This window comes from Juglans microcarpa x Juglans regia, chromosome 4D (genome assembly GCF_004785595.1).
Source record: "Juglans microcarpa x Juglans regia isolate MS1-56 chromosome 4D, Jm3101_v1.0, whole genome shotgun sequence".
NCBI classification, from domain to species: domain Eukaryota; kingdom Viridiplantae; phylum Streptophyta; class Magnoliopsida; order Fagales; family Juglandaceae; genus Juglans; species Juglans microcarpa x Juglans regia.
Window position 1 is genome coordinate 35,596,795 of NC_054600.1, and position 27,896 is coordinate 35,624,690.

General features: G+C 38.2%; 1 protein-coding gene across 1 annotated transcript; it reads left to right on the forward strand.

Moving 5' to 3' along the window:
• Positions 1–638: 638 nt before the first annotated feature.
• Positions 639–27,896, forward strand: LOC121259709. The gene is made up of 24 exons (XM_041161427.1): positions 639–891; positions 1,589–1,712; positions 1,833–1,895; positions 5,027–5,128; positions 5,255–5,423; positions 5,567–5,665; positions 11,612–11,761; positions 12,330–12,369; positions 12,657–12,714; positions 12,840–12,922; positions 13,464–13,562; positions 13,703–13,818; positions 13,897–14,015; positions 14,508–14,578; positions 14,748–14,853; positions 15,547–15,686; positions 15,841–15,999; positions 16,077–16,180; positions 16,351–16,526; positions 16,932–17,121; positions 25,534–25,633; positions 26,871–27,039; positions 27,510–27,592; positions 27,736–27,896. Exons 1-24 carry the CDS (start codon positions 829–831, stop codon positions 27,814–27,816), a joined length of 2,664 nt encoding a protein of 887 aa, XP_041017361.1. The 5' UTR covers positions 639–828; the 3' UTR covers positions 27,817–27,896.

Here is a 27,896-nt window from a genome sequence, read left to right on the forward strand (position 1 = left end):
GTCTCTGATGCCAAAGTCAATATATCTCTTTAGTATTTTGTGCATAAGCTTAGTGGGATTAGGAAGAGTTTTTCGTACTTAAGGATCGACTTTTATACTAGATTTCTGGTGGGAACAGCTCATTTCTGACTTTGAGGGGACCGTGTTATTTCCACTGTTCATTTGCTTAGAATCCTCTAATACAGCGTGGCTTTTGGGGCGGTGTCATTAATGTGGTATGGAGCCAAGAGAGTGGCACCGTTAATGAGGCATGGCTTATTGACTCACTTTACCCAGAAGCGTTTCTTGCCAAGCCTTTTCATGCTTGCTGTCAAAAGGTCACGGGTTCTCCAAATTTTCCGTCCACCTATCTGTTGCAAGTTCTTGAAGGTAGATGTCATCGGGATGGTGTCAGGAAGCAAGTCTCATCTGTCCCTACCGTCCACTTTCTTTACGCGGGGTTGCTTCGTAGATGGGTTTTGTTCGTAAGCTGAGTACTCTACAAAGGCTCACCAACTTTTTTTGATTCGAGATTTGAAAAAGTTGAATTGTTTATTTTATTTTGTATAAAAATTTAAAAAATATATAATAATGAGATGAGATGAGATGGGATAAATTGAAAAGAATTATAAAAACAACAAGAGGTCTAACAATTGCAATAAGGGTTGCGTTGAATCAATTGATTCAATTCTCCGGGTTGGAAAACCCGTCACTGGAATAGAATTTGGGTTGGAAATTCGGCCAAGGGCCAAACCGGATCGGAATTTTATTCCCGACAAAAAGATTGAGAGGACAAATTGTTCTGTTCAGTCCCGTAAAAGAAACAAGGAGTAGTAGAAGAAGGCGAAGATGGGTTGTGACGATGGATCTACCTTCTCTCGTACGTCGGCGTTCATCTGTACAATTTTACTGGTAAAATTCCGAAGCCTCACTCACTCTTTCTCTGTCTGTCTGTCTGTCTGTCTGTCTCTCTCTCTCTCACACACACACACACACACTTAACCAGCTCCGGAGGCACAATATATATCGATACTACCGATTTGTTCGGTTGAGCGTAATCAATCATAGGGTTCTTTTGTTTGCGACCTTTGGCTGATTGATTGGTTGATTCTAGTTTTAATTTTATTTTTATAGTTTTGAGGGGTTAGAGTAGAGAAAGAATGCGCTGGCTTGGAGACTATGGATGTCAGGAGAAATAAATCTTCATTCTCTTCGACGCGCGTCCCTTAAACACGCTGTCCCTCCTTCGCTACGCTCGTCCTCCCCGAGGAGGAACTAGTTTCTCACTCTGTATGAGCTGCCTACGAATTACGGCCTCCTCGCTACTTTTAAGGGCGACGAGGGGCCTCGTAAGCTCTAGAGATGTGAGTGCGTATCTTGGAATACGCACTCACCGAAAGAGAACTCCTTTCTCTTCGTTAGTTTCAATGTTAATTTCTTAGCTTTTGACGAGCGTTCACACTGTCCTGCATTGGAGGAATATTAAATCTGCAATGCTCAAGTCCTCGGTCTAGAAATTTTACATTATTTGAGAAATTATTTTCGAATTAATCTGGATGCCCAACTTATTTGTCTCTATCATGATATGCTGATCTATGTGGTGTACTAGTTCTTAGCAGCCGGGGCACTTGGATCCACCCCTGAAACTCATAGAAGTGGCATGTCATCTTTGTTCTCTTTATTTAATCTTAAGGAGAAGAGTCGTTTCTGGAGTGAGGCCGTTATACATGGAGGTATGTCCACACTCCAGATCTTGTTTATTTGAATTTGTGTATTCCTTTTTACTTTTTTTCATATGACTGAGGAATGGCCGTGTTTGTTGTTTCTGATAAAAAACTATCTGCCATTGTTAGATTTGAATGACTTAGAATCTTTAAGCCCTGGCAAAATGGGTGCGCTCAATTACACCAAGGCAGGTAGTTTCATGTCTCTTTCATCAATATATTTCTGAACTTTTTTATTAGCCTTTGTTTGAGTTTGTGATGCATGTAATAATTTACCTATCATTCTCTGTCAACCTACATTATAGAATCAATGTTAGATCATGCCTCTAGCAAGATGGTTCTGTAGTTAGCTTATCCTACTCATTAGGCCTGAGAGTTTTTCAAGGGTCAAAGCAGATAGCCAGTTTGCCGGTACCATGGTAGAACTAACAAATGTAGGAACTACCTGCCCCTGTCCCCCCTCCTACCACAACAGAAGAGGAAATATGAAAATAGAAAGAACATAAATAAGAAGGGTGCAGGGGGATTTCTGTTTGTTTGGTGTCCTAGGTGTGCTCAGCTAAGATTCAATATATCTAGTGGTGGATATATAGTGACACCTGAAATCCTGTCGTACTTGTGTCCTCTTGTCTAGAGTGTGATGCTCTTTAACGTGTTTGTGCTTAATGGAAAGGATGTCAAATTCCTTCTTTGCCTTCACCTTGTGGCAATCTCCACCCTTTCCAACCCAAAAAAAAGAAAGAAGGAAATACAAAAGATCACTTTATAAAACCAACAGAGAGATCAACGTAGTTCGAGAGTTTTTTTAATCAAACAATAGTTTTTCGATAAGTAAAGGTACTAAAATTCTAATAATAAAAAGCACTGAGGGTGCAACCCCAACACCCAAGATATATACAAAGGAGAACACCTATGAGGAAAGGTAGCAAGACTTAATGAAATCTACAAAGGACGAGAAATGGGTGTTGTGTGATATTGTCCAATCATGTAAAAATTTGAGCATAGAGGTATTTAACTATACCAAAGTTGTTTTTTTTTTTTTGAAATATTCAAAATTTTGGGCAACAACATATGGAGAACCATGAAATCTTTATATGATTGGACAACACTCTAGCGAAGTTGTTTGGGTATCCAAAATTTGAAGATTTTTAACAAGGCTTTATTGGGGAAATGGCTATGGAGATATTACCTAGAACAGGAGGCCTTGTTGAGAATCGTTAGAGATTCAAAGTATGGTAGAGCATGGGGAGGTTGGTGCTCAAATGACATGAGTGACCATATGGGGTGGGGCTTTGGATGCTCATTGTAAGAAGATGGACTACATACTTTAGTTATACCCGCTTTGAGGTGGGGGGTCCAGAATTAGATTCTAGTATGACATATGGTGTGGCGAAAGGGCACTCAATGAAGCTTATTTAGAATTCTATGGTATAGTGAGAATGAAGGAAGCCATGCGGACCTCCCAGATCAATCCAACATCACTCCCCAATGAAATGTTACATTTTTTAGAGTCGCCTAAGATTTGGAAGTCGGCTTATTATCTGAATTCTATAACCTATAATTCTTTATTCCTATGAGGGTGGAGTTGAAGATAAGCTTTTTTGGCGCCCTTCTACGAAAGGGAAGTTCACTGTCTGCTCCTTCTACCAATCCTTGAATACGTAAAATGCAAATCCATTCCCGTGGAAGAGTATTTGGAAGACAAAGGCCTATAAAAACAACCTTTTTGTATGGACGACTTCCTTGGGTAAGATTTTCACAATAGACAACTTAAGGAAACTCAGAATCATAGTCATGGAGGGGAGTCCGTTGACCATCTACTAATAGATTGTGAGATTGCCATGACCGTGAATGACTTGCTAGGGTGGGTCTAGCTTGGGTGATGCCAAGAAGGGTGATCGATCTCCTAGCTTCATGGGGAGGCCTTCAAGGCACTTCACAAATTGCTGCAATTTGGAAGATGGTTCCAATCTGCCTATGGTGGTGTATTTGAAGGGAGAGGAACGGGAAAAGCTTTGAAGATTATGAGCGGTCGATGGATGATCTTAGAACTTTCTTTTTTAACACCTTGTTCCATTGGTTATTGTAATTGATTTTAGTGGCATGAACATTCATGAATTTTTTGTATCACTAGAACATCACACTTAGACATTGCTCTTACATCTGCTCCACATAAAGCACAAAGAAACTGTCCGTAAGACGTTGATCATAAGACATTGAATTTACCACCTGGTTTACCTCCCCAAGCAGCCAACAACTTCACCTCTCGTTAGGCATCATCCATATAGTTTCAACAAGAGTAATCTGTGACTTGTAAGGCCCTAGCCACTTCACAGTGAAGTAACAAGTGATTGCTAGCTCTCTCTCACCTCTTATACATACTACACCAATCCATCACCATTAGTGCCGTTTCCCCAAAACTTCCATAGTTAAAGCCTTCCCTAGTGCTGCTTTCCGTTAGAAACAAGTGATCAATAGTTTCCTCGCTCCTCTTACACATACAACACAATCCATTCTATGCCAGTTATGAAAAAATTTGATGAAAATCCCTCCAACCTCTGCAAAGATTTTTCCACACCCCCACACCATAAGGTCCTTTAAATTTTCACCCACAAAACCCCACGTGAACATTTCTAAATGAGCAGAATACAATGAATTCCCCTGCACACTCCTCTCTTTTTTCCACCACCCTCCCATTCAACATTAGCAAAATACTTCCAAAATCTCCCATTGATCCCTTATTACACCAATCCATGCACCAGCATTCCCATAGACTCCTCACAATAGCCCTTTTTACAAGTTCCAATTTAGTTTCTTGAAGGCACACAATATCAATCTTCCACACCAAGTAAATTCCTCACTTCGATTTTTTATCTCGCTTGTTCAGACTCTGACATTCCATGATAGTATTCTTGGCTTCATATAGAGCAGTTTGAGCGCTCTTCATTTCTTTACACCTTCCTGACCTTCTCCCTCTAGTGTCATAATTAATGCAACAAGTTAAGAGCTTCAACTCACAATGCCTTTTAGAGGACAAAATTGTCATTTTCTGTAAATCATTGTTTAAGGTCCCTGTGTCAATTTCAGAGGTAGTTAGAAATGCTTTATTGATGGGAAGGTACCATAACTTGGGATAGTTAGAAATATAACATGTCCTCTAGAGGATATTAATTTGCTGTGCCCATTGTTGAATAAGTCTTTGTACCCTTAGATTGTAGTTTTCTAATTATGTCTACTTTATTTCTATAAAGCTATGTCGCTTGCATTAATTGGAAAGTGATAAGTACTGAACTATTACTATATCTTTTTTACCTGTATTTCAGGTAACATTGCGAATTATCTAAAGCTTTTTGAAGTTGATTCCATATATCTTCCAGTCCCTGTGAATTTCATTTTTATTGGATTTGAAGGGAAGGGCAACCAAGGTACATAAATTTACTCTTTTTTTTTTTTTTTTTTTTTTTTTTTTTTTTCATGCGCTGAAATTTATGTTCTTTGGAATTATTGTGTGATGGGTTCAATAATTGTGTCTATATGTCGTTGTTCTTTAGAATTCAAGCTTCACTCTGAAGAACTTGAGCGGTGGTTCACGAAAATTGATCACATCTTTGAACATACACGAGTTCCGCAAACTGGAGAAGTTCTGACCCCATTCTACAAAATTAATGTAGATAAAGTGCAACGTCACCATCTTCCTATTGTCAGCCACATAAATTACAAGTAATGCTTTTTTATATTTTTGTCTATATTTTCATCATTTAATGTGAACTTAGGACTATTTCAAGTTAATAGTGTCCTGCTTCATAGGACGTTATAAAACAACCAATATTACCACTATTATGATGATGATTTTATCTGTGCAGTTTTTCTGTTCATGCGATACAAATGGGCGAAAAGGTCACCTCTATTTTTGAGCATGCTATCAATTTGTTTGCCCGTGAAGATGATGTTTCTAGTAACAGGTAATCATTTTGGTAGGTATCATCACTAATATTAGAAAATCATTGAGACATGTGGGCCAGATTCTTGTTATCTTCACTTTGTTGGAAATTGTGGCTTCACTTTTAGGTGTGCCATTAGATGTACCGATGTTGTCACTCCTGACAGTTCTATAACTCCAATATTCTCATTTCTAATAGGAATAATTTGAAGCATATTTGTATCGAGTTAAGGTGATCTCCCATGGTAATGGTCTTCTAGTTTCTGCAGTAAAGTAAATTTTACTAGGTGAATATTGAAAGACCATTGATTTTAATGTTGGTTTTTTTTTTTTAATTTTTAATTTATTATTATTATTATTATTATTTTATTATTATTATTATTATTTTTTTTTATTATTTATAAGTAGATCGTTTGAAACCCCTACCCGTTGGCTCAAGTGGTAAAAGCCTTGGGCTTGGGGTATGCTCCCCCTAGGTCTAAGGTCCAAATCCCCTTGGGTGCAAACAATCTCTAAGGGTCATCGGATTGAGAGATTTTCTCCTTGAATCACCCGAGGTGCACTTGTGGGAAACTCCTTGCTGAGGGCCTGTGCACCCCCTGGATTAGTCGGGATCCTGTTCCCAGATACCGTGTGCCAATAAAAAATAAAAAGTAGATCATTTGAGGTTATTGGAATTCCTTTGTTTGGATGGCCATGCTTTCATGTACAATATATATTTTTTTTTTGATAAGTAAAAATATTGTATATATCAAAAGGAGAAACTAAGTACACTGAATGTATACAAAACACCTTGCCCAAAATGACCCAACAAGCCCCTAATTTCCCAAAAAGCCCATAAAAAAACCAACCCAAAGTACATCAGACCCGACCCCAATCCTTGTTTTCTGTATAACTAAAACTCTACCCGAACACCAACCCCAACACCTTGATTCCCGTATTCACAATATCCTCCCTTTAGACTTCCCTCTAGTTGAACTATCACCCTTAGCGTCGTAGTTGATTGTCGAAAAGAGACGCTGTAACTCCCTGCTTTTCTTGAAGCTTGATTTGGTTTCAAGTGTGCGGCTTGCCTCGATCGTAGTAATTAGTTCGTTAAATTGGTCTTCACCTCCTCCATGTGAAATTCCCACGAACTGCTGAATCTCGTTAACTTTAGGCAGAATCCAATCCGCTATTGGAGGAAGAGAGACTAGGGGAGCCACAATATCCCCATCAACCTGCACTCCTGACACTAGACATTCCTCTACACAAGGCACCAACGCCAAACCCATTGGTTCTCCAGTAACTCCATTGGTTCTCTCCAATGGTATTGGAGTCCCCATTGGAGATTCTGGGGTGACAAGAAGTCCCTTTACCTCTGGGGTGATAGTGGATCCTACATCTCCTTCAGACCTCGGCAATACACATTTTTCCTTCAACTTTGACGAGGGAGCCATAGTTTCTTAAGGGACCAAGGGTGTAATACCGACTATCGATCTATCCTGTGTTACACGAGGCGAATGACATTCCATTACTGATGTCTCTACGCCAATACCCGATGTAGACCCCATTTCAAATAACCCAGATTTCCTTTTGACCTGCCATACTCTCCTGGATCTGGTTATAAGGACAGGGCCGAATCCGATCTTCCGTTTTCCTTTTTTTAAGTTTAAAGGATTCGGGCCTATCATGTTTCTTACCACCTTGTTGCCTCCAGCTGAAAGCCGATCTATTTTCGTAGACAAGAAAGTTATCGCTGTCTTCAACTCGACAAGTTGGGTTTCCATCTCCTTTAGAGAATTGTGCATCTCGACAAGCTGGTCTTGAGGCGTGATTGACAGACCCCCCACACTCTGAACCCCTGAAGCATGTCCCGTCTTTAGAGTTGCCCGCATAGGATTGCCTCGCCATAGAGGATGTACTTGGGTCTTTCTCCATGTTCTCCCTCCCTGCCACACCACCTTGTCCTTCCAAGCCGTCACTCCCTCTCTTGCCGAAGGAAAAATGACGCAGCACCTCGCCCATCCTTCTCCAACCACTGCCCCCTTCTTCAGGATTGAACATAAAATTCCTCCTCCCCCCACCACCATACTCCTCCACCGCCATATACCGTCCGCGAGCATTCGAGCAGCGATGCGCTGTGAAACTGCGTCGACCTTCCCGGACAGTGGAGAAAAAATCTTGTTTCCCTTAGTACACGCTTCTATGGCCTTGGCCAGCCATTGCACTGTTGTCGAACCCAGAACCAACTTAAATATCACCCTTCGACTCCTTTCAATAATGGCCAACATGCTCCCCTCCTTTACCAATGTAAAGGGATTTAGATTCTATGGCCAACTCCATAGAAGAACCCATACTGACCCACTCCCCTTCTTCAACAACCATTCATCATCTCAGAGAAGCACTGCGAAGTTGTGGACTCCAGGTCGTGCTCACTGCAAGCACTGCAGAGTTGTTTCCAGCTGCAAATCGTGCTCACAGAAGATGCCGGAGCACTCGCCGGAGCCTTCAGGGTTGACGGCACGACCAAATGGAGCCTTCGGGAGGATCGCCGGAGTACTCTGAGAGGAAAATCTAAGACGCCGGAGGTTGAACCGACGCCGGAAGGCCCTCAGCAAAGTCGCCGAGGTCCGTTGGCTTTATCTGTGCTGAAGGTGCGGTGTGTCTCGCCGGCGAAGGGTGGGTGGCGGCAGATCTGGTTCCTTAGGGTTTTCACGCTTCGTATTGTTTTCTCTCTCCTCTGGACCGACGCCAGACGGCCCTCAGGGAAGTCGCCGGGGCCCGTCGGCTTTGTCTGTGATGACGGTGAGAGGTCACTCGCCGGCAAGGGTGGCGGCGGCTTCCTTAGGGTTTTATGGATGAGAGAGTTTTCCTTACGTATGGAGAGAGTTTTCACGTTTGACACCTTCTGTAGACCATGTACAGTATATTTGGTGAATTAAGTTTAGTACCTTGCTCTTTTTATTCTATGGGCTTTGCTCTAACATTTTCTCCTAGATTGTGTTTACATGTTCTGTTTCGCTGGTCCCGTGGTAACCTTATTGCTTTAGGTCTGGACATTCCATTCCTGCTGTTTTATATTATAACTTTTCCAGAGATTTTGGAAGCTCATAGTGTCTTCATATTATAAGTTTCTGGTGCTTCATATTAGAAATTTAGAAGTTTCATATCTGCTGTTTCAACCTTAGTTGTTTTGAGTTTGGACACAATGCGAAGTGTGGCTAGTTTTTGTAAACTTATTTTCTAGGATTATATGGAATAATTTATTTATTTTTGATCAGTAAACAAATTTATATTGATCAAAAGAGTAGGCAATAGCCCAAGTATACGAGACATGTACAAGAACAACACCTAAGCGTGCTAGTTTAGTGATACAAGGAATTCATGAAAGGTCATGCCATGAAAATCAATTACAATAGACCAATGTAGTAAAGTAGTGAAAAGTTTCTAAGCTCATCCATTGACCGCTCTCGATCTTCAAAATTTCTTGCATTCCTCTCCCTCCAAATACACCACCATTGGCATGTTGGGACCATCTTCCATATTGATGCAATGTGAGAGTTGCCCTGAATGCCTCTCTGAGAAGCTAGGAGGTCGCTTACCCTTCTTGGCAGCACCCAATCTAGTCCCAATCGAGCAAAGACTTCATTCCACAAAGTCATGACAATCTCACACTGAAATTGTAGATGGTCAATGGACTCTCTACTCTTCTTGCATATACAACACCAATCCATGACTATGATTCGATGTTTTCTCAAATTGTCTAGAGTGAGGATCTTCCCCAAAGAAGCCGCCCATATAAAAAATGTTGCCTTTAGAGGTGCCTTTGTCTTCTCAATGCTTTTCCATGGGAATGAATTTGTGTTGTGCGTGGTCATGGTTTGGTAGAAAGAGCGTAATGTGAATATTCCTTTCTTAGAGCACTCTCAATGGATTAGCTAAAACTAAAGTACATTTTTGATGAATGTAAGATGAATTTAGTTTTTAGCTATTCCATTCACATAAATCTCCACATTGGAATAGCTATTTTTTCATTATATAATAATAAAATAATATAAAATGAATTTGGCTTTGGATATTCACATCAAATTTTCACATTAGATTATCTATTTATTCATTATATAGCAATGAGTAATTAATAATTAAAAAAATACTTAATTTATTTTATTTTATCATATTTTACTAATTTCTATCATTCCCATCCAACTATATTTTTTTTTATCAAATTTGGACAGAGTATCCATGAACCCGTGCACTTGAAGAGAGCATCCATTCAACAAACATTTCTAAAAATTGGACATGTTGGTTTGCTGGAGAGAGAAATAATTCATAAAATATGAATTTGGCCTATGAACAGGAACATTCAAATTTGGAAATTATTTTGAATGTAACTGTAGCTAAATTCCAATTATTTAGAATTTGGCTAATCCATTGTGATCCTTTTTTGTTCTTTAATGGCTAAATACTCAATGGATTTAGCTTTTAGCTAATCCATTGAGGATGCTCTTAGAGGGGCACAAAAAAATCTTGTTTCAACTTTCCCGATAGATGAGTGGAATACACAAGGTCAAAGAACGCCGAAAAAACATCAATTTCCCAATCTTGCACATCTCTGAGAAATGTGACATATTATTGGGGAATACGATTGGAGATGATTAATTGGTCTACAATCGATGCTTCTTTCATTCTTGCTAAACCATAAACTTGTGGATAAGTTGTCTTGAGTGCCATATCGCCACACCATACATCATGCCAAAATTTGACCTTGGTTCCATTATCCACAGTAAAGTGGATATTACTTGCATCTGCATCCCGACCTCTTCTTATATGCTTCCACAACCCCACTCCATAAAGCCCACTCACCTCATTAGAACACCATCCTCCCCATGGTTCCCCATGATTCAATTCGATGATGATTCTCCACCAAACCCCCTTTTCATAGTGATATCTCCATAATCATTTACCAAGCAAGGCTTTGTTGAAGGACTTCAAGTTTCGGATACCCAAACCTCCTTTGATGGGGCAGCATATCGTGGCCCATTTCACCAAGTGAAATTTAAACTCGTCATTAATCCCCCCGGTAAGAAGTCTCATTGGAGTTTCTCCATGCGATGAGCCACCTTGGAGGGAAGCGAGAATAATGAGAGGAGATAAGTTGGCAAATTGGAAAGATTACTTTTGATTAAGGTGACCCTACCACCTTTGGATTAAATATATCCTCTTCCAACTAACCAATTTCCTTTCCATTTTTTTCTAGAACATCATCTCAAATAGATTTTGATTTGAATGTAGCGCCCAACGGGAGGCCAAGATATTTCATAGGTACTTGAGATATTTTGCATCCCAAAATGGAAGCCATACTCTCCACATTAAGAACATCCCCCATTGACACTACTTTTGATTTGGCCAAGTTCACTTTCAATCTTGATACAACTTCAAAGCATAATAGGAGAGCTCTCAAAGCTCGAATTTGATCATGGCTCTCAGAGCTTGAATTTGATCATGGCTGACCCCACAAAAAATTAAGGTATCATTGGCGAATAATAGATGAGATATGTTGAGCGAGCCAATAGTTGCCTCCCCCAATAAGAATCCAGATATGGACCCACTCTCCATGACACCTGAAATTATCTTACTAAATGCTTCCATCACAAAACCAAAGAGTATCGGAGATAGAGGGTCACCTTGTCTCAATCCTCGTGAGCTTTTATAGAAGCCTTTTGGCATGCCATTCACTAATATAGAGAAACATGCCGTAGAGATACAATGATGGATCCAAGTACACCATTTCGAACCAAAGCCACATCTCTCGAGTATTTAAAGTAAGAAATTCCACTTGGAATAATTTATTATGAGTAAATTCTTCCTTTTGTTCGCTATTTCTTCTACACTAAAAGATGAACTTACATGATTTATATTGACCTTGTTTATCGGTCTTTTATTTTTTTTGGATGTGTTTAGTAATTGTGTTCACTCTTGCTTACAGGGATGACGGGGGTGCTCTTTGGCAAGTTGATGTGGACATGATGGATGTTCTTTTCACTAGCCTTGTTGAATATCTCCAACTTGAAAATGCATATAACATTTTCATTTTGAATCCTAAGCGCAATGTGAAAAGGGCTAAATATGGATATAGGTGAGTATCTTACTGTGATTCTGTCCTTTCTTTTTATTTAGGCTCCTTTTGTTTCAGTAAAATATTCCATGGATTTTTTTTTTCCTGTGGTTGTAGTAAAATTATGTCAAAGAGGTGGAAGAGAGTTGACATGATTTCCAGACCAAGTTTATGCCCTCTCCCTGCCTCTCGTTGTCTCCCCAACTCTGCATGACCACCATAATTTCCCAGATCACCCGAAACTACTACGCTATAAACTGTAAATCCCTTGCACCCTAATAACGTAATAAAAGATAATTCACCAATGACCATCTATTTTGCAAACTCCACCCAGTTGGTATATTGTCTGATTGTATGTAACATGTTGATGTTAAATTTGTAAGGTCCTGGCATTATCTTACGTTCCTACATTCTTTCCATCTTAATGTGTATGGTAATGGGACCTGTTTATGTTGTTATGACAATCTGGCAGTTTCTGTATCAATGTTTCCTGTTTTGGTTACTGCCTCATTCTTTCTTTATTTAGTTCTTAATTGTTATCGTCCATTTGTTTTTTTAATTTCCCCCTTTTTTCTTTAATATGTTGCAGGAGAGGTTTATCTCAGTCAGAAATAGACTTTCTTAAAGCGGTACTTTCTTTTTTTTTTTTAGTTTCTTTGTTGGCATTTTATTTTCGTTTTGATTCCTTAAATATGTATATTAATCTGGATCGGATCAAATGTGTTTATTAATTTTCAGGTTTTACTTATCAAAATATTAATTTTCAGGTTTTCTGTTGTTCATTCAACATATAAATGTTGTCTTTAGTTAGAATGATAGGTTTAAGGTATTTTGTGGCCACATAATTTTTGCCAAAAAATTTTCTGCTGCACTTATCTTATTGACAAAATCGGCACTGACATTTTTTGTTGTGCAGAACAAGAGTTTGCAAACAAAAGTTCTCCAGTCAGGAAATGTTCCAGAAACTGTTCTCGGTATGCAAACTTTCTTATTTTCATTTTACTTGTCAGGAAACACCTGAAATTCCTATTCATTTACAGATGCATAGGAATAGGTAGCTTCATCTTCTTGAAATGGCTAAATATCAATTGATTCACAGCTCTCGATAAGATTAAGAGACCTTTGTATGAGAAGCATCCAATGGCAAAGTTTGCCTGGACAATAACTGAAGATGCAGACACGGTTAGTCTACTTTGTGCTTAAATTACTTGAAAATATTGAATGCTAATGTAGGTCGTTCTGGGGATTAAGTTATAACCGGGTAAAAGATATGTTGCGTTTGCACAGTCTTTGTCCTTGTCTTAAAAAAGTTGAAACTATTGAATGCTAATGTAGTTCGTTTTCCTGAGTAGTTCTATCCTATGATATATTTGTGTTCTATGAAATAGGAAATTAGGATTTAATGTGAGGTGCAAAGAAAATTGCATCTTTTTAAAAGGAAGGAAACTTCCATGCTTACAATTTTAGGTTTTTGTTTAGAAGAATGATATTTTGGGCCCATATGGTTATATTTGTAATTGTCAAATGTTTGCCTCCATAGCTGATAATTTATAAAATTCAATTTCCTACGAATGCCCCAATATGTTAAAATTGCCTGTTAAAATTATTATCAGTAATATGCTTCTTTTTAAAATTTTTTAACCACAAGCTTGCAGTTTTTTGTTGAGATTTTAGAGCCTTCCTTACAATTTAGATAATACTGTAGCTCAATAATAATTTCCAGGGGGAATGGTACAACACTTGCCTAGATGCGCTGACTAATGTTGAGAGGTTGTACCAAGGGAAAAATACTGCAGATATTATTCAGAGCAAAGTTTTACAGGTATATGGTCCTCTCTCTCTCTCTCTCTCTCTGTGTATGTGTGTGCGGATGTTATGTGTATACCAATGAAGTGCTCAAGAAGAAAGCTTTTTAGAGGTTAATTGTTTTCTTAATCATTTTCAATTTCTCTTTATTTCAAGTTATTGAAAGGGAAGAATGAAGACATGAGGCTTCTTTTTGAAAAGGAATTAAAATCCAGGGATTTTGGTGATTTTCATGTCGAATGTCTCACAGATACATGGATTGGAAAAGACAGGTTCATTCTCTCTTCCCCCCTTTCTCTCCTCCCCTCTCTCCCACAAGCTAATAAAGACAAAAATATCTACTGCATCAGGTGGGCATTTATTGATTTAAGTGCAGGCCCTTTCTCATGGGGACCTGCTGTTGGTGGAGAAGGTGTGCGCACAGAATTAAGTTTACCAAATGTGGAAAAAACAATCGGTGCAGTTTCAGGTACTACTGTAATTCTTATTAGTGCTTTGTCATTTGTATGTGCTGATGTGTGCACGATTCCTTTTTTTTTTGTTCGCATTTCCCATTTTTTGATTAATATGCTGCCCATTTGTAGAGATGATATTATTCGTTTGATGTTATAATATTCTGAGAAAAATGGAAAAATGCTCTTTGACTGTCTTAGACACTGTAATGTATGTTGGCTTATATGGTTTGTTTGGCTGTAATGGTTATGGGTTGTTTTCTTGTATGTATATTCTTCATAAAACAAATTCTTTTTCTCCATGTTGTGGAAACCTTATGGAGCCTTGTTATGTGAATGAAGTGCTTTAATGCTACTCTGTTGGGTATGATGTTATACTGTCAGAGTGGTGGTTAAGTACCTAAAGAATAAGGTGCAATAGATGTTGTTGTGGATAATGCATGTTTGAGCTCTTTAAACGAGTGTTTAGTTTTCCTTGATAATTAATTTTGACTTTTTGTGGCATGCAGAACTTTCTGAAGATGAGGCTGAAGATAGGTTGCAAGATGCTATTCAGGAGAAGTTTGCTGTATTTGGTGATGTATGTTCTTTGTGGTGAATATAAGAATTGAATACTATGTGAGATTTTTCAGTTCTTATATTTCACGTTAGTAATTTACCTGATTGTGAGGCTCCCATGTATCATGCTTTAATCATACTCATGAAAAAAATGTCTCATGTTTTAATCATTGTGCATTCAATTGTTGCAGAAAGAACATCAGGCCATTGATATTCTTCTGGCGGAGATTGATATATATGAGCTTTTTGCTTTTAAACATTGCAAGGGAAGGAAGGTTAAGCTTGCTCTTTGTGAAGGTGATCTTCTTTGTGATGGCAAAGTTTGGAAAGTTTGTTCTTTTTTTTCTTTTAAATAAATTTGTTTGGGGGTGGGGGGAGATGAGATATGGGTTGGGTGAGGGGATACTTTATTAACTTGCTTATAGTGAACTTCTTTGCTGTTTGGTAAGTCAAAATTGTTCCAGTTCGTTTTACATGCAATTTTGGTTATTCTTACAAGTAGAGATAAAATCATAATCATGCTTGGTTTTCATATCTCTGCTATGTAGCATATGGGAATGACAAAATCATGTTATTTCATTTGTCAAAACATTTCAGGTTTAACAGCCAGGTGATTATTAAAGCAATCTTTACATTAGATATTGAATATGAAAAACAAATGGTAAATTAAATAGGATAGGCATATAAAAAATAGCCTTGCTTTTTGATCCCTTTTCCAAATTCCATCTGAATAGATTTTATTTTATTTTTTTCACCAACAAAAACCCCCCTGCTCTTGTTTCCACTTTTCTGGTCAGTCTAGATACACTTTTAAAATAGTTGATCTTCCACTATTTAAGTCGTGTATCTTGTTTCATATCCTTCTTCATGCAGTATTTCTGTTGTATGATATAATAAATCTGGTGTGACTTGATTGTTTTCTCACAAATATTTTCTTTCACATCAAATGTGGCTTGTGAATCATGCATCTTTTGCAATTTATGAATTCAGAACTTGACGAGAGAATGAGGGATTTGAAAAATGAGCTCCAGTCTTTTGAAGGTGAAGAATATGATGAAAGTCACAAGAGAAAGGCCATAGAGGCATTAAAGAGAATGGAGAGTTGGAATTTGTTCAGTGATACTTATGAGGTATGCCTATTGGCCTGTCTCTGACAACATTTGTTATTTTCCTTGTGATTAGAAAGCTTATCAATTATGTGCACATTTTTCTAGTTTTGAGGATTGTGCCTTTCCAACCTGAGAAGTCTTTATCTATCTGAATTAATAATTTACAACTTTGCAGGAGCTACAAAATTACACAGTTGCACGCGATACTTTTCTTGCGCATTTAGGTGCGACATTGTGGGGATCTATGCGACATGTTATATCACCCTCCATTGCTGATGGGGCTTTCCATCATTATGAGAAGATATCCTTTCAATTGTTTTTCATCACACAGGAGGTATGGCTAATGTTGATAAATTCAAAGAAGCTTTAATGAAACCAAATTTTGTCCTTACTCTTATATATTTGTTGCAGAAAGTAAGAAATATAAAAAAATTGCCTGTGGATCGCAATGCCATTATGGATGGACTTTCTTCTTTGTTATTATCTTCTCAGAAACCTATGTTCAGCGAGCACGTGTATGCATCAGTCATTGTTGTTTGATTTCTTTGAATTTGTGCTTTTGGAATTTCTTTTGCATTAGTTATATATTTATGCCTTTTGGAACTAATATGGTGATAAGATGCTAGATTTGCTGCCCCTTTAAACTTTTCTGTGTCTGCTTTATTGATGTGGATGAGGTTCGTAGGCTAACTCTGTCAGAGGATCCTGCTTTGGCAATGGCCTTTTCGGTGGCACGAAGAGCAGCAGCTGTCCCATTATTGCTTGTTAATGGAACTTACAGGAAAACCATTCATACGTATCTTGACTCTTCCATTCTCCAGTTTCAGTTGCAGAGGCTGAATGAGCATGGTTCTCTCAAAGGTTCTCTCTGCTGCCTTAAAATGCTCATCTGCTCTTGAAGCTCATTTAACATGATTTTTGGCATTTGTCTCAGCGATACAATTTCTTTATTAGTTTTATCACCAAACCATCCTGTTAATTTTGTGCAACCTGGAGTATCTTGTCAACTTTATATGTAATTTTACTGATGCGTGGGAAATGTGAGCCAAACATTTTCCTCTTTTGATGAAATTCATTTTATTAAGAGCTTAGAGGGGTGCAACCTGAGTACACGGAAATGTGGACCCTTTAACATGTAACTCTTGCATGTTTTTGTTAAAAAAGTTGATCCATTGAAAAAAAGGCGTGGTGAGTTACATGTAACTTGATCCTCTGATGTGTGTGTTTGATTTCTGGTACTAATGCTACAATTTGAAAAAACTGCAGGGTCACATGCCAACAGTAGATCCACGCTTGAAGTTCCAATCTTTTGGTTCATTCATGGCGAGCCATTGTTGGTTGACAAGCATTATCAGGCAAAGGCACTCTCTGACATGATTATTGTCGTTCAATCGGAGGATTCATCTTTGGAGGGTCATCTTCATTGTAACGGGCACTCACTTTTGTGGAATTTGAGGTTAGTATTTAGACATGTATTTCTTTTATTTTTAAGTCATAAAACTTCATTAAAAAACACAAAAGGTGCAACTCAAGTACACAGAATAGGGACACCTACCTAGATGGAGAAAAAGATACAAGAAAAACATTGAAGTTCAAGGCCATTAAAGTTTATAGAAGCTATCCAAATGATTTTTGGTTCCTGTTTTAAAAACAGTTTTCTAAGCTATATATCTCTTTCACACGCTCCCTCTCTCGATGGCTTCTTCCAGCATTTCATGGCAGAAATAGCTCCTCTCACTGTCTCTTCTTCCATTAATTCTTCTCAATGTTCTAAGCTCTTAATTTTTAAGGGTTTCCTTAGTTGGTTTTCCCATGGTACAGATCTTCAAAGTCTTAACTATACATGTTTTTTTTTTTGATAAGTACTTACTATACATGAATTAATTTTTAGTGACTGTTAGACCTGGAATATTAATGAAATGGCAAGAATATCTCAACTATCTACTATGATAATTGAGTGAGTTCCAAAAATCTACAATTGTTGAAAATTGAAAACCTTTAAATTGTTTATAATCCCTTGACTTTTATATTGTAAGAAATATTAGATTTGAAAATCTTCCAAAATCGAAATTCAAAAAATTAAAATTCTAAAAAATCGTAGAACCTCCATCTCGATGTTATGTAATTTACTACTGTGAGATAGTCAAAATTTACTCAGGTGTGTATCACCTCTATCAATAAGGACCTCAAGTGCCGTAATATACTATGTTTCCTTTTTGAGTTTGTAGAAATTTGTTGGTTTTTCAAATTTAGAAAATAACTGACTTATTTTTAGTACCTAATATATATTCAAATTCGTGAAAAGTCAAATATTTTGAATCTATCATATATTCTTAATCCTAACCCGACCTGAACATGGGTGACCCAACATGACTGACATCCCTGTCGCCCCCCGGATGGGATGCCAAGGGAGGCCAGGTGGAAAGAGAGATGAACAGTTACCTCGATGGGTCGAGAAACCTGTTGCTGGACATATGTGACAAAGTGATGATTTTATTGAAGGGGTTGAATTGGGCTTGGATAGAAGGGGGCTAGTTCAGGTTAAAGACCAGCTTGAAAAGAAACGACCCACTCAAAAGGGCTCGTTAGCTTGAAGGGAAACAATGGGCTTAAGGAGGCAATAGTGCTGCTTGGTGATAAGGACCCAAGAAAAGGGATCATGTTTTTCAATATTATGGACACTTGCTCTACAAACAGTGTTCTTTGAGGCCTAAGTTGTAGCATTTGAGACTATATATCAAGAGAGAGCCATGTGGCTAGAGACCTTTTGAAGAGAACGGGGTTCACAATGGTGAGAACTAAAGTATGGCTAGTGACAAAGCACAGAGTCTAGATGGATTTACTATGGAATTTTTTAAAATTTTGCTGGGATGTCATTAAGGAAGGCATTTTGAGAGTACTCTAGGAGTCGCATACTTAAGATAAGTTTGTAAAAAGTTTCAAGGCCACCTTTGTTGCACTCATTCCACAATTGTTGGGGCAGTCAATTATAAAGCTTATTGTCCTATAAGCTTTGCTAATCATTTATACAAGATTCTAGCTAAAGTACTTGCCAATTGATTGAGGTTGCGTTTGGATGTTGAACTGAGTTGAGTTGAGTTTAGATGATAAAATATTGTTAGAATATTATTTTTTAATATTATTATTATTTTAGAATTTAAAAAAGTTGAATTGTTTATTATATTTTGTATTGAAATTTAAAAAAGTTGTAATGATGAGTTAAGATGAGTTGAGAGGAGTTTAAGAAGCAAACGAAGCTTGAGTATGCTAATGGAGAACATCATTCCAAAGCCCCAAAATGCCTTCGTCAGAGGTAGACATATTGTAGATTCGGTGCTTATAACCAATGAATGCCTTGATAGTAGGCTCAACTTAGGGGAACTAGGGCTACTTTGCAAATTAGATATGAATAAGGCCTATGACCATGTCAATTGGGAAATCTTGTATTATATGCTAGGAAGATGTGGCTTCGGGGATAACATTGTATATCTTGGCATGCTTCTTGCTATTTTTGAATGGTTTCCTAGAAGGATTCTTTAGTAGCTTGTTACTTTTTGTCATAATTATGGAAGCTCGTACCAAGATGATGTCAACTATAGAGGACAAACAGTTTTCTTACTGCATCTTCCGTGGGATCTAGCAACATGGACACACTAAATATTTCTCATCTTTTTTTTCTTTTGCGTATGAGACTCTAATATTTTTTCGGGCAAATCCGGATAATATTCAGTATCTATGGCCATTGTTCTTTTGCTTTGAAGTTGTTTTTGTCAATGTTGGTCTGAATACCCTTTCCATAGGGATTGCTCTCATTATATAGAAGGAATTGTACACAATATATGCCAGATTTCCAGCGCCTACTATCTATACAAGGTAAGTATTTACACGGTTATGTGTATATCTAGCTAGAAAGGAAAGTATCTAACTATAAAGGAAAATGTTACTAAAATACAATAATCATATCAAATTCATATCTCCGTGACATCCCCCCTCAAATTGATGATGGGAGATCAAGAAGCATCAATTTGTCAACCAAGAACTGATGTCGGTGCCGGGAAAGAGCTTTAGTGAATACGTCTGTAGTTTGATGTTCGGTGGAAATGTGAAGAAGAGTAATCACATGTTTGTCAAAGGCTTCACGTATGGAATGACAATCGACTTTAATATGTTTCGTACGCTCATGGAAGACAAGATTAGCGGCGATCTAAATAGCACTTGTATTATCAGCATGAAGAGGAGTGGAATGAAGCTGAGGAAAACCAATTTTACCAAATAACCCACTAAGCCATGTGATCTCAGAGCATGCGGAAGACATAGCACGATACTCAGACTCAGTGGAGGACTTGGAAACTCTGTCTTGCTTCTTACTCTTCCAAGAAATGAGTGCATTGCCTAAAAACATGCACCAGCCAGTAACAGAGCGACGAGTATCCGCACATCCGGCCCAATCAACGTCACTATACCCCACCAACTGTAAGGAAATTCCTTAGGAAAGAACAACCTGCGTGTAGAGGTGCCCTTCAAATATTGGATAATGCGGCGGACAACGACTAAGTGAAGGTGTTGAGGGCCTGCATAAATTGACTGACCTGCTGCACAACAAAAAAATTGTCAGGACGAGTAATTGTCAAGTAGTTCAAACGCCCAACGAGTTGCCGATACAAAGATGGATTTGATAGAAGCTCGCCTTCCTCCTGACGAAGCTTAAGATTTACCTCCTAGGGAGTAAGGACATAATTACCCGACTGGAGATGAGCCAATGAAATCACTTCTTGCGTGTAATTGTGCTGATGTAACAATGTACCAATCGGAGTAATCTGCACCTCAAGGCCAAGAAAGTACTGCAGGAGACCGAGATCTTTCATGTGAAAAGAGGCCTTGAGATGCTGTTGTAATTGCTTAATTAACTCAATATCAGAGCCAGTAATTACAATGTCGTCAACATATACTAGAAGCAATACAATTCCTGCAGAAGTCTTGCGAAGAAATCGAGAGGAATTAAGCTGACTCTGAGTAAAGTGAAAAGCAAGCAGAGTAGAGCGAAATTTATCAAACCTTGCATGCGGAGCCTGTTTCAGTCCATACAAGGATCTGCTGGAGAGACCACCCCTGCGACGCAGCAAGTGCCAAGATAGTTCGTACAGTAGTCATTTTGGCAACATGTGCAAATGTCTCTTCATAATCAACACCATACTCCTGCCGGTTTCCAAGAGCCACCAGACGGGCCTTATATCTATCCAGTGAGCCATCAGACCGAAATTTGACTGAGTACACTCATTTACAACCAATAGGTTTGACACCAGAGGGTATTTTAGTGATTCCTAAAGGGCAGAAAGGGAGTGGATGGGCTGGTTTTGTGAGGAATATGAGAGAGATCGTTGGTTCACCTCCCTCTGTTTCTGCTCACAATAACTTAGTTGTTTTTAACAAGGTGTTGCTTCATGGGATCCTAGAGGTAAAGAGGTGCTTACATCGACTTCTCACAGAGGTGCAACCTCTTTTGGTGAAGCTTCTTATGTGTCGGCATTGTTGAAGCTAGTGCGTGGGCATTCTAGTTCACACTAGGAGGGTGGTAATGGATATCAAAGGAAGGAGGAGATTGCGTCGGAAGGAAGAAATTGGAAGGATGGTTTGATCGTAGAGTCCTGGGAATTAAATTGATGGCGGAACTGTTGGTTGGCCTTCCAAGGTGTTGTAGAGACTTGGAGAAGTGGAAGGGTCTCTATGGCATATACAGGCAGAGATAATTGGCTGGAAGGAGAAGTTCGATTCTTTGCTGACAAAGGTAGATGGAGGCTTGGGCTTGCTCATGGGCTTGGGCCAGGTTTCTAAAGAAAATAAGAAGGCATCAAAGGCGTTGTTTGGGCCTATGGTTGCTAAGAAAGGAGTTGGGTTGGATACAGGCCTTGTTACCAAGTTTGTCCATTGGAGGCCTAAAATTCTTCGTATGCAGTAGAAATCTTCAAGCCCTTTAGGTGTGGTGGAGGCTCAGCCCAAGCGGATGGTGGTTCCAATGGAAGCTTAGTCTTCACAGAATGGATTGACGGTGGCGGGCAAATCTTCTGAGGTCATTCTGACGTTGAGTTTCACGGAGGTGACACTTTGTTGACAGAGATCCAAGAGGCCGTCATGTGTAGAGGTTCAGCACAGTCCAAAGACGACTCAGATGGATGGGCTTACAACTCAGAAAGGGTAGACGGCGGAAGGAGATTATTTTGGGGGCTCTCTGATGGTGATTTTTTCTTCGGCAAGAGGGAGGAAGTGGTTTTCTCCTGTTCCTGGGGTTGCGTAGATTGATTTTATCTTAGAGAAGGGCAGTGAGCAATGTTTTGAATACCGTACCGGACGCCGTACGGTCAAGGCACTGGAACGAAATATTTCGGTACCGGTACCGTTTCGGGATAGCGTTTCAGGATAACGTTTCGGGATAGTCGATATATAAATAAATTATATATATAAATATATATAAAAATTATATTCCAAATAATAGTCTATATATAAATAAATTATATATAAATACATATATATATATAAATTATAAATAGTCCAGTCTGAATTGGGGATTAAAAAATAAGCTTGTAGTTCGAAAAAAAAAAAAAAAAAAACACAGGCCGAAATATCGGCCGGTACCGGCCAAAATAGAAGCCGGTACAGGCCGAAATTTAGGCCGGTACGGCCGGTATTTTGGCTGGTACGGAACAGGTATAGTACCTGTACCGGCCGGACGGCCGAAACGAAAAATTTCGGCCGTACCGGCCGGTACGGTACGAAATTTAAAACACTGGCAGTGAGGAGTCAATGCAGTCATTATCGTCTGTTCAGTTATGTAATGGTGGTGTTGAGCAGATGGTAGGGGGTGTGATATTGGAGGAGGTAGATAGTGGGAAGGGGCTAAGGGTGAATGCTCTTGGGTCTGTCGAGATACATGATTCAGGGGTCCCCTGCACCCAGTTTAATAATATAGATATGCAGTTGGCTCTTTGTGGAGGTGAAGATTTTGAGGCAGGTGAATTTGGTGAAATATTTGAATTAGATGAGGATTATGCTCCTGATCCATTGTGTTCAATTTCTCCAAGGATTGATTGGAATAATAAATCTTCTGATTTTGGAGGAAGGTGGATGAAATTAAGGATTGTGTGAGAGTTTCTTGTGATGGCTTTGAGGAAAAATTTAGAGCCCTCCTTATTGCTATTGAGGCTGGTCAACTTTCTTTGTCTAGATCTGCTTTAAAAAAAGAGAGGGAATCAAAGAGATTGTCGTGCTGTGTTAATTATAATGGTAGGGGAGGAAGTGCCTTTAGAAATAAAGGCAAGGAGAGGGCTGCTAATGGTTATCAATGAAACTAAGATAATTTCTTGGAATGTTTGGGGGCTTAATGATTTTAGAAAACGTCTCCGGGTGAAGAATTTGATTTGTAAGTGGAGGGTTGGTGTTATTTGCTTATAGGAAACCAAACTGAAGTTTGTTAATCAATATTGTTAATAGTTTGTGGAGTTGTTATTGTGTGGGATGGGTTGAGTTAGTATCGAAAGGGGCAACAAGGGGTATAATTGTTATGTGGGATAAGAGGGTGGTGTAGTTGATTGATCATTATGTGGGAGAATATTTGGCGGCCTGCCATTTTAAGAGTGTGGACAATGGTTTCAAATGGGCCTTTGCAAGTGTTTATGGTCCGAATTTGGATAGTAGTAGGAGTATTTTATGAAATGAAATGACGGGTCCTTGCTATTGGTGGGATCTCCCTTGGTGTTTTGGATGAGATTTTAATATTACTTGATTTTCTAGCGATCTAGTGGGGATTCTCATTTTTCTCATCCTATGACAATCTTTTCAGATATGATTTTCGAGTTAGATTTGATTGACTTACCGATGGTGGGAGGGGATTTTACGTGGTCCAATGGTAGAGCATGGCCTAGGCTGGACAGATTCTTGGTTTCGGCTTCTTGGGAAGCTCATTTTTCAGATTTGAGTCAGAAAAGACTACCGAGAATTTGTTCTGATCATTATCCCATTATGCTGGATTGTGGGGGTATTCTCAGAGGGCGTAGGTATTTCAAATTTGAAAATATGTGGCTGGAGGATGAGGGCTTTGTGGATAGGGTGAGGATGTGGTGGTCTTCGTACACTTTTTCTGGTCCTCAGAGTTATGTTCTGGCTGGAAAACTCAAAGCGTTTAAACAAGATTTGAGGAAATGGAATGAAGAGGTGTTTGGGAACTTGGATGGTAAGAGGAAGCTTCTTCTGGATCAGTTGCAGTGTTTGGAGGATAGGGAGTTGTTGGGGGATTTATCCGGGGAGGTAATGTAGAGAAAAAAGGGGTGGTTGCTGAATTAGAGTCGATCTCTTTAATGGAGGAAATTTCTTGGAGGCAAAAATCTTGGGTTTTGTGATTGAAGAAAGGTGATAAGTGTACCAAATATTTTCACCAAATGGCAAACTCTCATCGAAGAAATAATGCTACAGAAATCCTTCATGAAGGTGATAACATTCTTTCGGATCAAGAGGCTATCAAGGAACATATTGTGAATTTTTATGAGCAGTTGTTTAGGGAAGATTTCTCTTGGAGACCCAAGTTAGACGGGCTGTTTTTTGACTCTATTGACCAGGTATGTGCAGAGAGGTTGGAGAGTTTTTGAAGAAGTTCTTGATGTGGTTAGCGAATGGCAAGGGAAAAGGCTTTGGGTCTGGATGGTTATTCAATGGTTTTTTTTTTCAAGCTTGTTGGGATATAGTGCAGAATAGTTTATGAAGGTTTTTCTTGAATTTCATTCATTTATGAAATTTGAGAAAAGTTTCAATGCTACTTTTATTGCACTCATTCCTAGAAAGGTGGGGTTTTTTTTCTAGAAAAAAACCCCACCAAAGCAGTTCCATAGTTTTCAGTTTTTGATTCTCTATGGTTTCACCATCCTGATGTATAATGTTAGCTGAAATGTTTTTGGAAATTTTCGGAATATGTATATTTCCAATGCTTTAGGTGACATGTTACAGATTCAGGAGAAATAAAGAGAAAATTTAGTAATAAAGAGAAAATGGCAAAGCCCTTGTATTTCATAACTCTAAACAGTTATGGAAATATTACTAAATCTACCGTGGCATTCTCTTTCTTTTTTCTTTTTCCATATATGTTAGCTCTGTTATTATGTTCAACTTATTAATGCTTCAGGAAGTGACCAATGAAATTGAAACCTTTTTACTAGGTGTACTCCGTGTATACTTCCTGTGTATTTGGGCTACGCATATTTTTCAATCAATAAAATTTTATCTTATAAAAAGTGAAAGTAAAACCCTTTCCTAGTACTACTTATAAAAAAAAAAAAATATACTTTTCCTACTACTGGCAAGGTCTAGTTTGGCACTATTGTTACAACATTATTATTATTTTTTTTAATGTCCTTTGAATCCTACAATCCCCACTGTTTTAGGCTCAGGTGGTGGACTCCCAAGGTTTTTTGCAATGGTAGCTTGTGAGCTATTAAGTCAATCAATCTGCTTCCAAGGACTCAGTTTTATAATTTGAATGGAAAAGACAGTATAAGTAACTGCTAATTTTGGATTTTATTTTTTCCTTCATCATTATTCTATGAAAGATGACTCAGTTTGTAGTTAAATGCATGCCTTTTCTATCTGATATATATTTTTTGTTATGTCCTTTTTTGGCTATTTATTTTTCATTTGTTGTTTTTTTTGAAAGATCGACATTGGAATTAGAAACTGATATGAGATATCTGATTTAACCTAGAGATAATTGGTGTACAATTATATTACCAATAGCTAACTTTTGCCCAGTACAATTAGCATAGACAGATGTTATTTATGTACAAGAGGCATCAACAGTCATGATATTTATTTATGCCCCCAAAATCAGGAGGCCCATAAAAGCTGCATTGGCTGCTGCCTCAGAGCATCTTGCTGGTTTGCTTCCTCTTCATCTTGTCTACAGTCAAGCTCATGGAACTGCTATTGAGGTATGTCATATGTCACTATGAGAAAGCTATACTGATGCATTGTGTTTTATAATGATTTAATAATCAAAGTAGCACTGACAGGTCTAGTTAGTTTTCCCTCTGACTGTAATGATGAGGTTATATGATGATCCTATTGTGCTGGCATTGATCTTCCATGTTCTAAGGCCTGCACTCACTGCAGTTAGCAACATGCAGCTCCAGTTATTTCGTTTCATATGCTTCTATGGGTGAGTATGTGTGTGTAGAACACCTTAAGAAAAAATGCCGTTCCTCTGATGAATTATCAAGAGATGAATGAATCTGCCCGGGGGAGGGGGGGGGGGGGGTTTGTGTTTCTCACTGCATTGATAGTAAGATTCATATGGAATAAAGTAAAAGATATGGTCCCATTTTTTAAAATATTTCGGCTAGATGCAGATATCTGCGATTCCTCTCGATTTGTAATTCAATTTGTACAGGTTTTCCTTACCGAGGGTTTGAATCCCTCTCTTTCCGCTTTTGTCAATGAACATGACATGTATAGGAACCACTAAAGGTACTAAAGAAACAAGAATAAAAACTACTAATTCATCAGCTAATCATGACTTCCTATACACACATATTTTGGGAGTATATTTATGCACTTGCTCATGATCATGGTTTGAATATATCTATTTTTTTGGAAAATGTAGTTTATGATAATAAATCTAGTTTACTGATTGTAAAATTTTAATTACGCAAATGTATCAACAGAATCATTTGATGATTTTCACAATGACTCCAAATCCTTCTGATATAATTTGAGAATACAAATTCTTGTTGTATCCTAAAAATGGATTTTGGTTATAGGCCCTGGGGGGTGGGGGTGTTGCTCACTGCATCAATAGAAACACTCATATGGAATAAAGTAAAAGGTTAGGTTTAATATTGTTTTGATAAGTAAAAGATTGGATTTAATATGTAAATGCCATACATGCGTTTGTACAGCCTTCTCATTAGGGGCTGGTGCTTGAATTACTAATAGCTTTAATATCTGTGTGGCATTCTTGTATGCTTACCATTTTAAATTTTGATTATTACCCCTCTCTCTCTCTCTCTCTCTCTAGTATGTGCTTTTGTCTTTGTATGTGTGGGAGTGCATGTGTACACTCATTTATGCTGAGGCTTTTGGAAGTGTTTGTCTGTGGAAGTTTGCATTTCCTGTCGTAATTTGGTTGAACTGCTATTTTTTAGAAAATTAATGTCTGCAATTTGGCAGGATTGGATATGGTCAGTAGGATGCAACCCTTTTTCCGTTACTTCTCAAGGCTGGCATATATCACAGTTTCAGTCTGATACAATTGCCCGGAGCTATATCATCACAACGCTTGAAGAGTCTATTCAACTGGTTAATTCAGCCATTCATCTTCTAGTCATGGAGCATACAAGTATCCTTTCAATTAGCTGTATACGCCATACGTATTTGGATAGTGCCTTTGTGCTCATTAATATTATCTTATGAAAAAAAGTATTGCAACAACTGAACAGTACGAAGTTTTCTTTCTGAAAAAAGTCAGAATTCTAGGTAGAATGGTGAGATGAGGAAGGGAAACCTAGTTTACCAATCCATATAAGATTTCCTTGTCAGAGGTGAATGATGTTATTGGATCTGGTCTGGCAGTAGCTTTATGTATTTAGTACTCAACTGCATTACCTTAAGTTATGGCCTCTCTCTCCCTCTCTTTTTTTTTTGTGTTTTGGGGGGAGTAAATATGATTATGGCCTAGTGTTTAACAAATAATTGTTTCCACTTATATGAGTATATAACGATGTATTTAAAAGTTGTTAAAGTTTTCTTCTGCTGTGCAATAAAATTTTTCTTCTAGTTTCAATTGATGGAAACTTAACCAAAAACCAGTGGAAAATACCTTTAGACTCTTTCAGGGTCAGGAGCGTGAGCTAGTGAACAAATATAATTACATTGTAAGCTTGTGGAGAAGGGTGAGTAGCTTATTCTTATTCTGCTCAGTAATTACTGTGCCCTTTAGCATTTCTCTGGTTTCTTCTTTTGTTGTCATATATTTATTTAATTTTTGTTGAATCTGTTCACTATTACAATCGTATAGAAAAATGTGTCTTTTCAGGTTTCAACTGTTACTGGAGAATTGCGTTATGTGGATGCCCTAAGACTGCTATATATTCTAGAGGAAGCATCGAAAGGGTAGGCACTTGAACCTGAAACTTAATTTGTTGTTACCGTTGATCATCAATAGTGGGTTAATGAAAATCTCCTTGAGCGAAAAAT

What these genes read in the sequence shown, in the direction of transcription:
- LOC121259709 (XM_041161427.1), top strand. Translation starts at nt 829, where the DNA reads ATGGGTTGTGACGATGGATCTACCTTCTCTCGTACGTCGGCGTTCATC. An exon ending in GCTCAATTACACCAAGGCAG is followed by an intron (nt 1,896 to 5,026) that starts GTAGTTTCATGT and finishes CCTGTATTTCAG; the next exon opens with GTAACATTGCGAATTATCTA. An exon ending in AACAATCGGTGCAGTTTCAG is followed by an intron (nt 14,016 to 14,507) that starts GTACTACTGTAA and finishes TGTGGCATGCAG; the next exon opens with AACTTTCTGAAGATGAGGCT.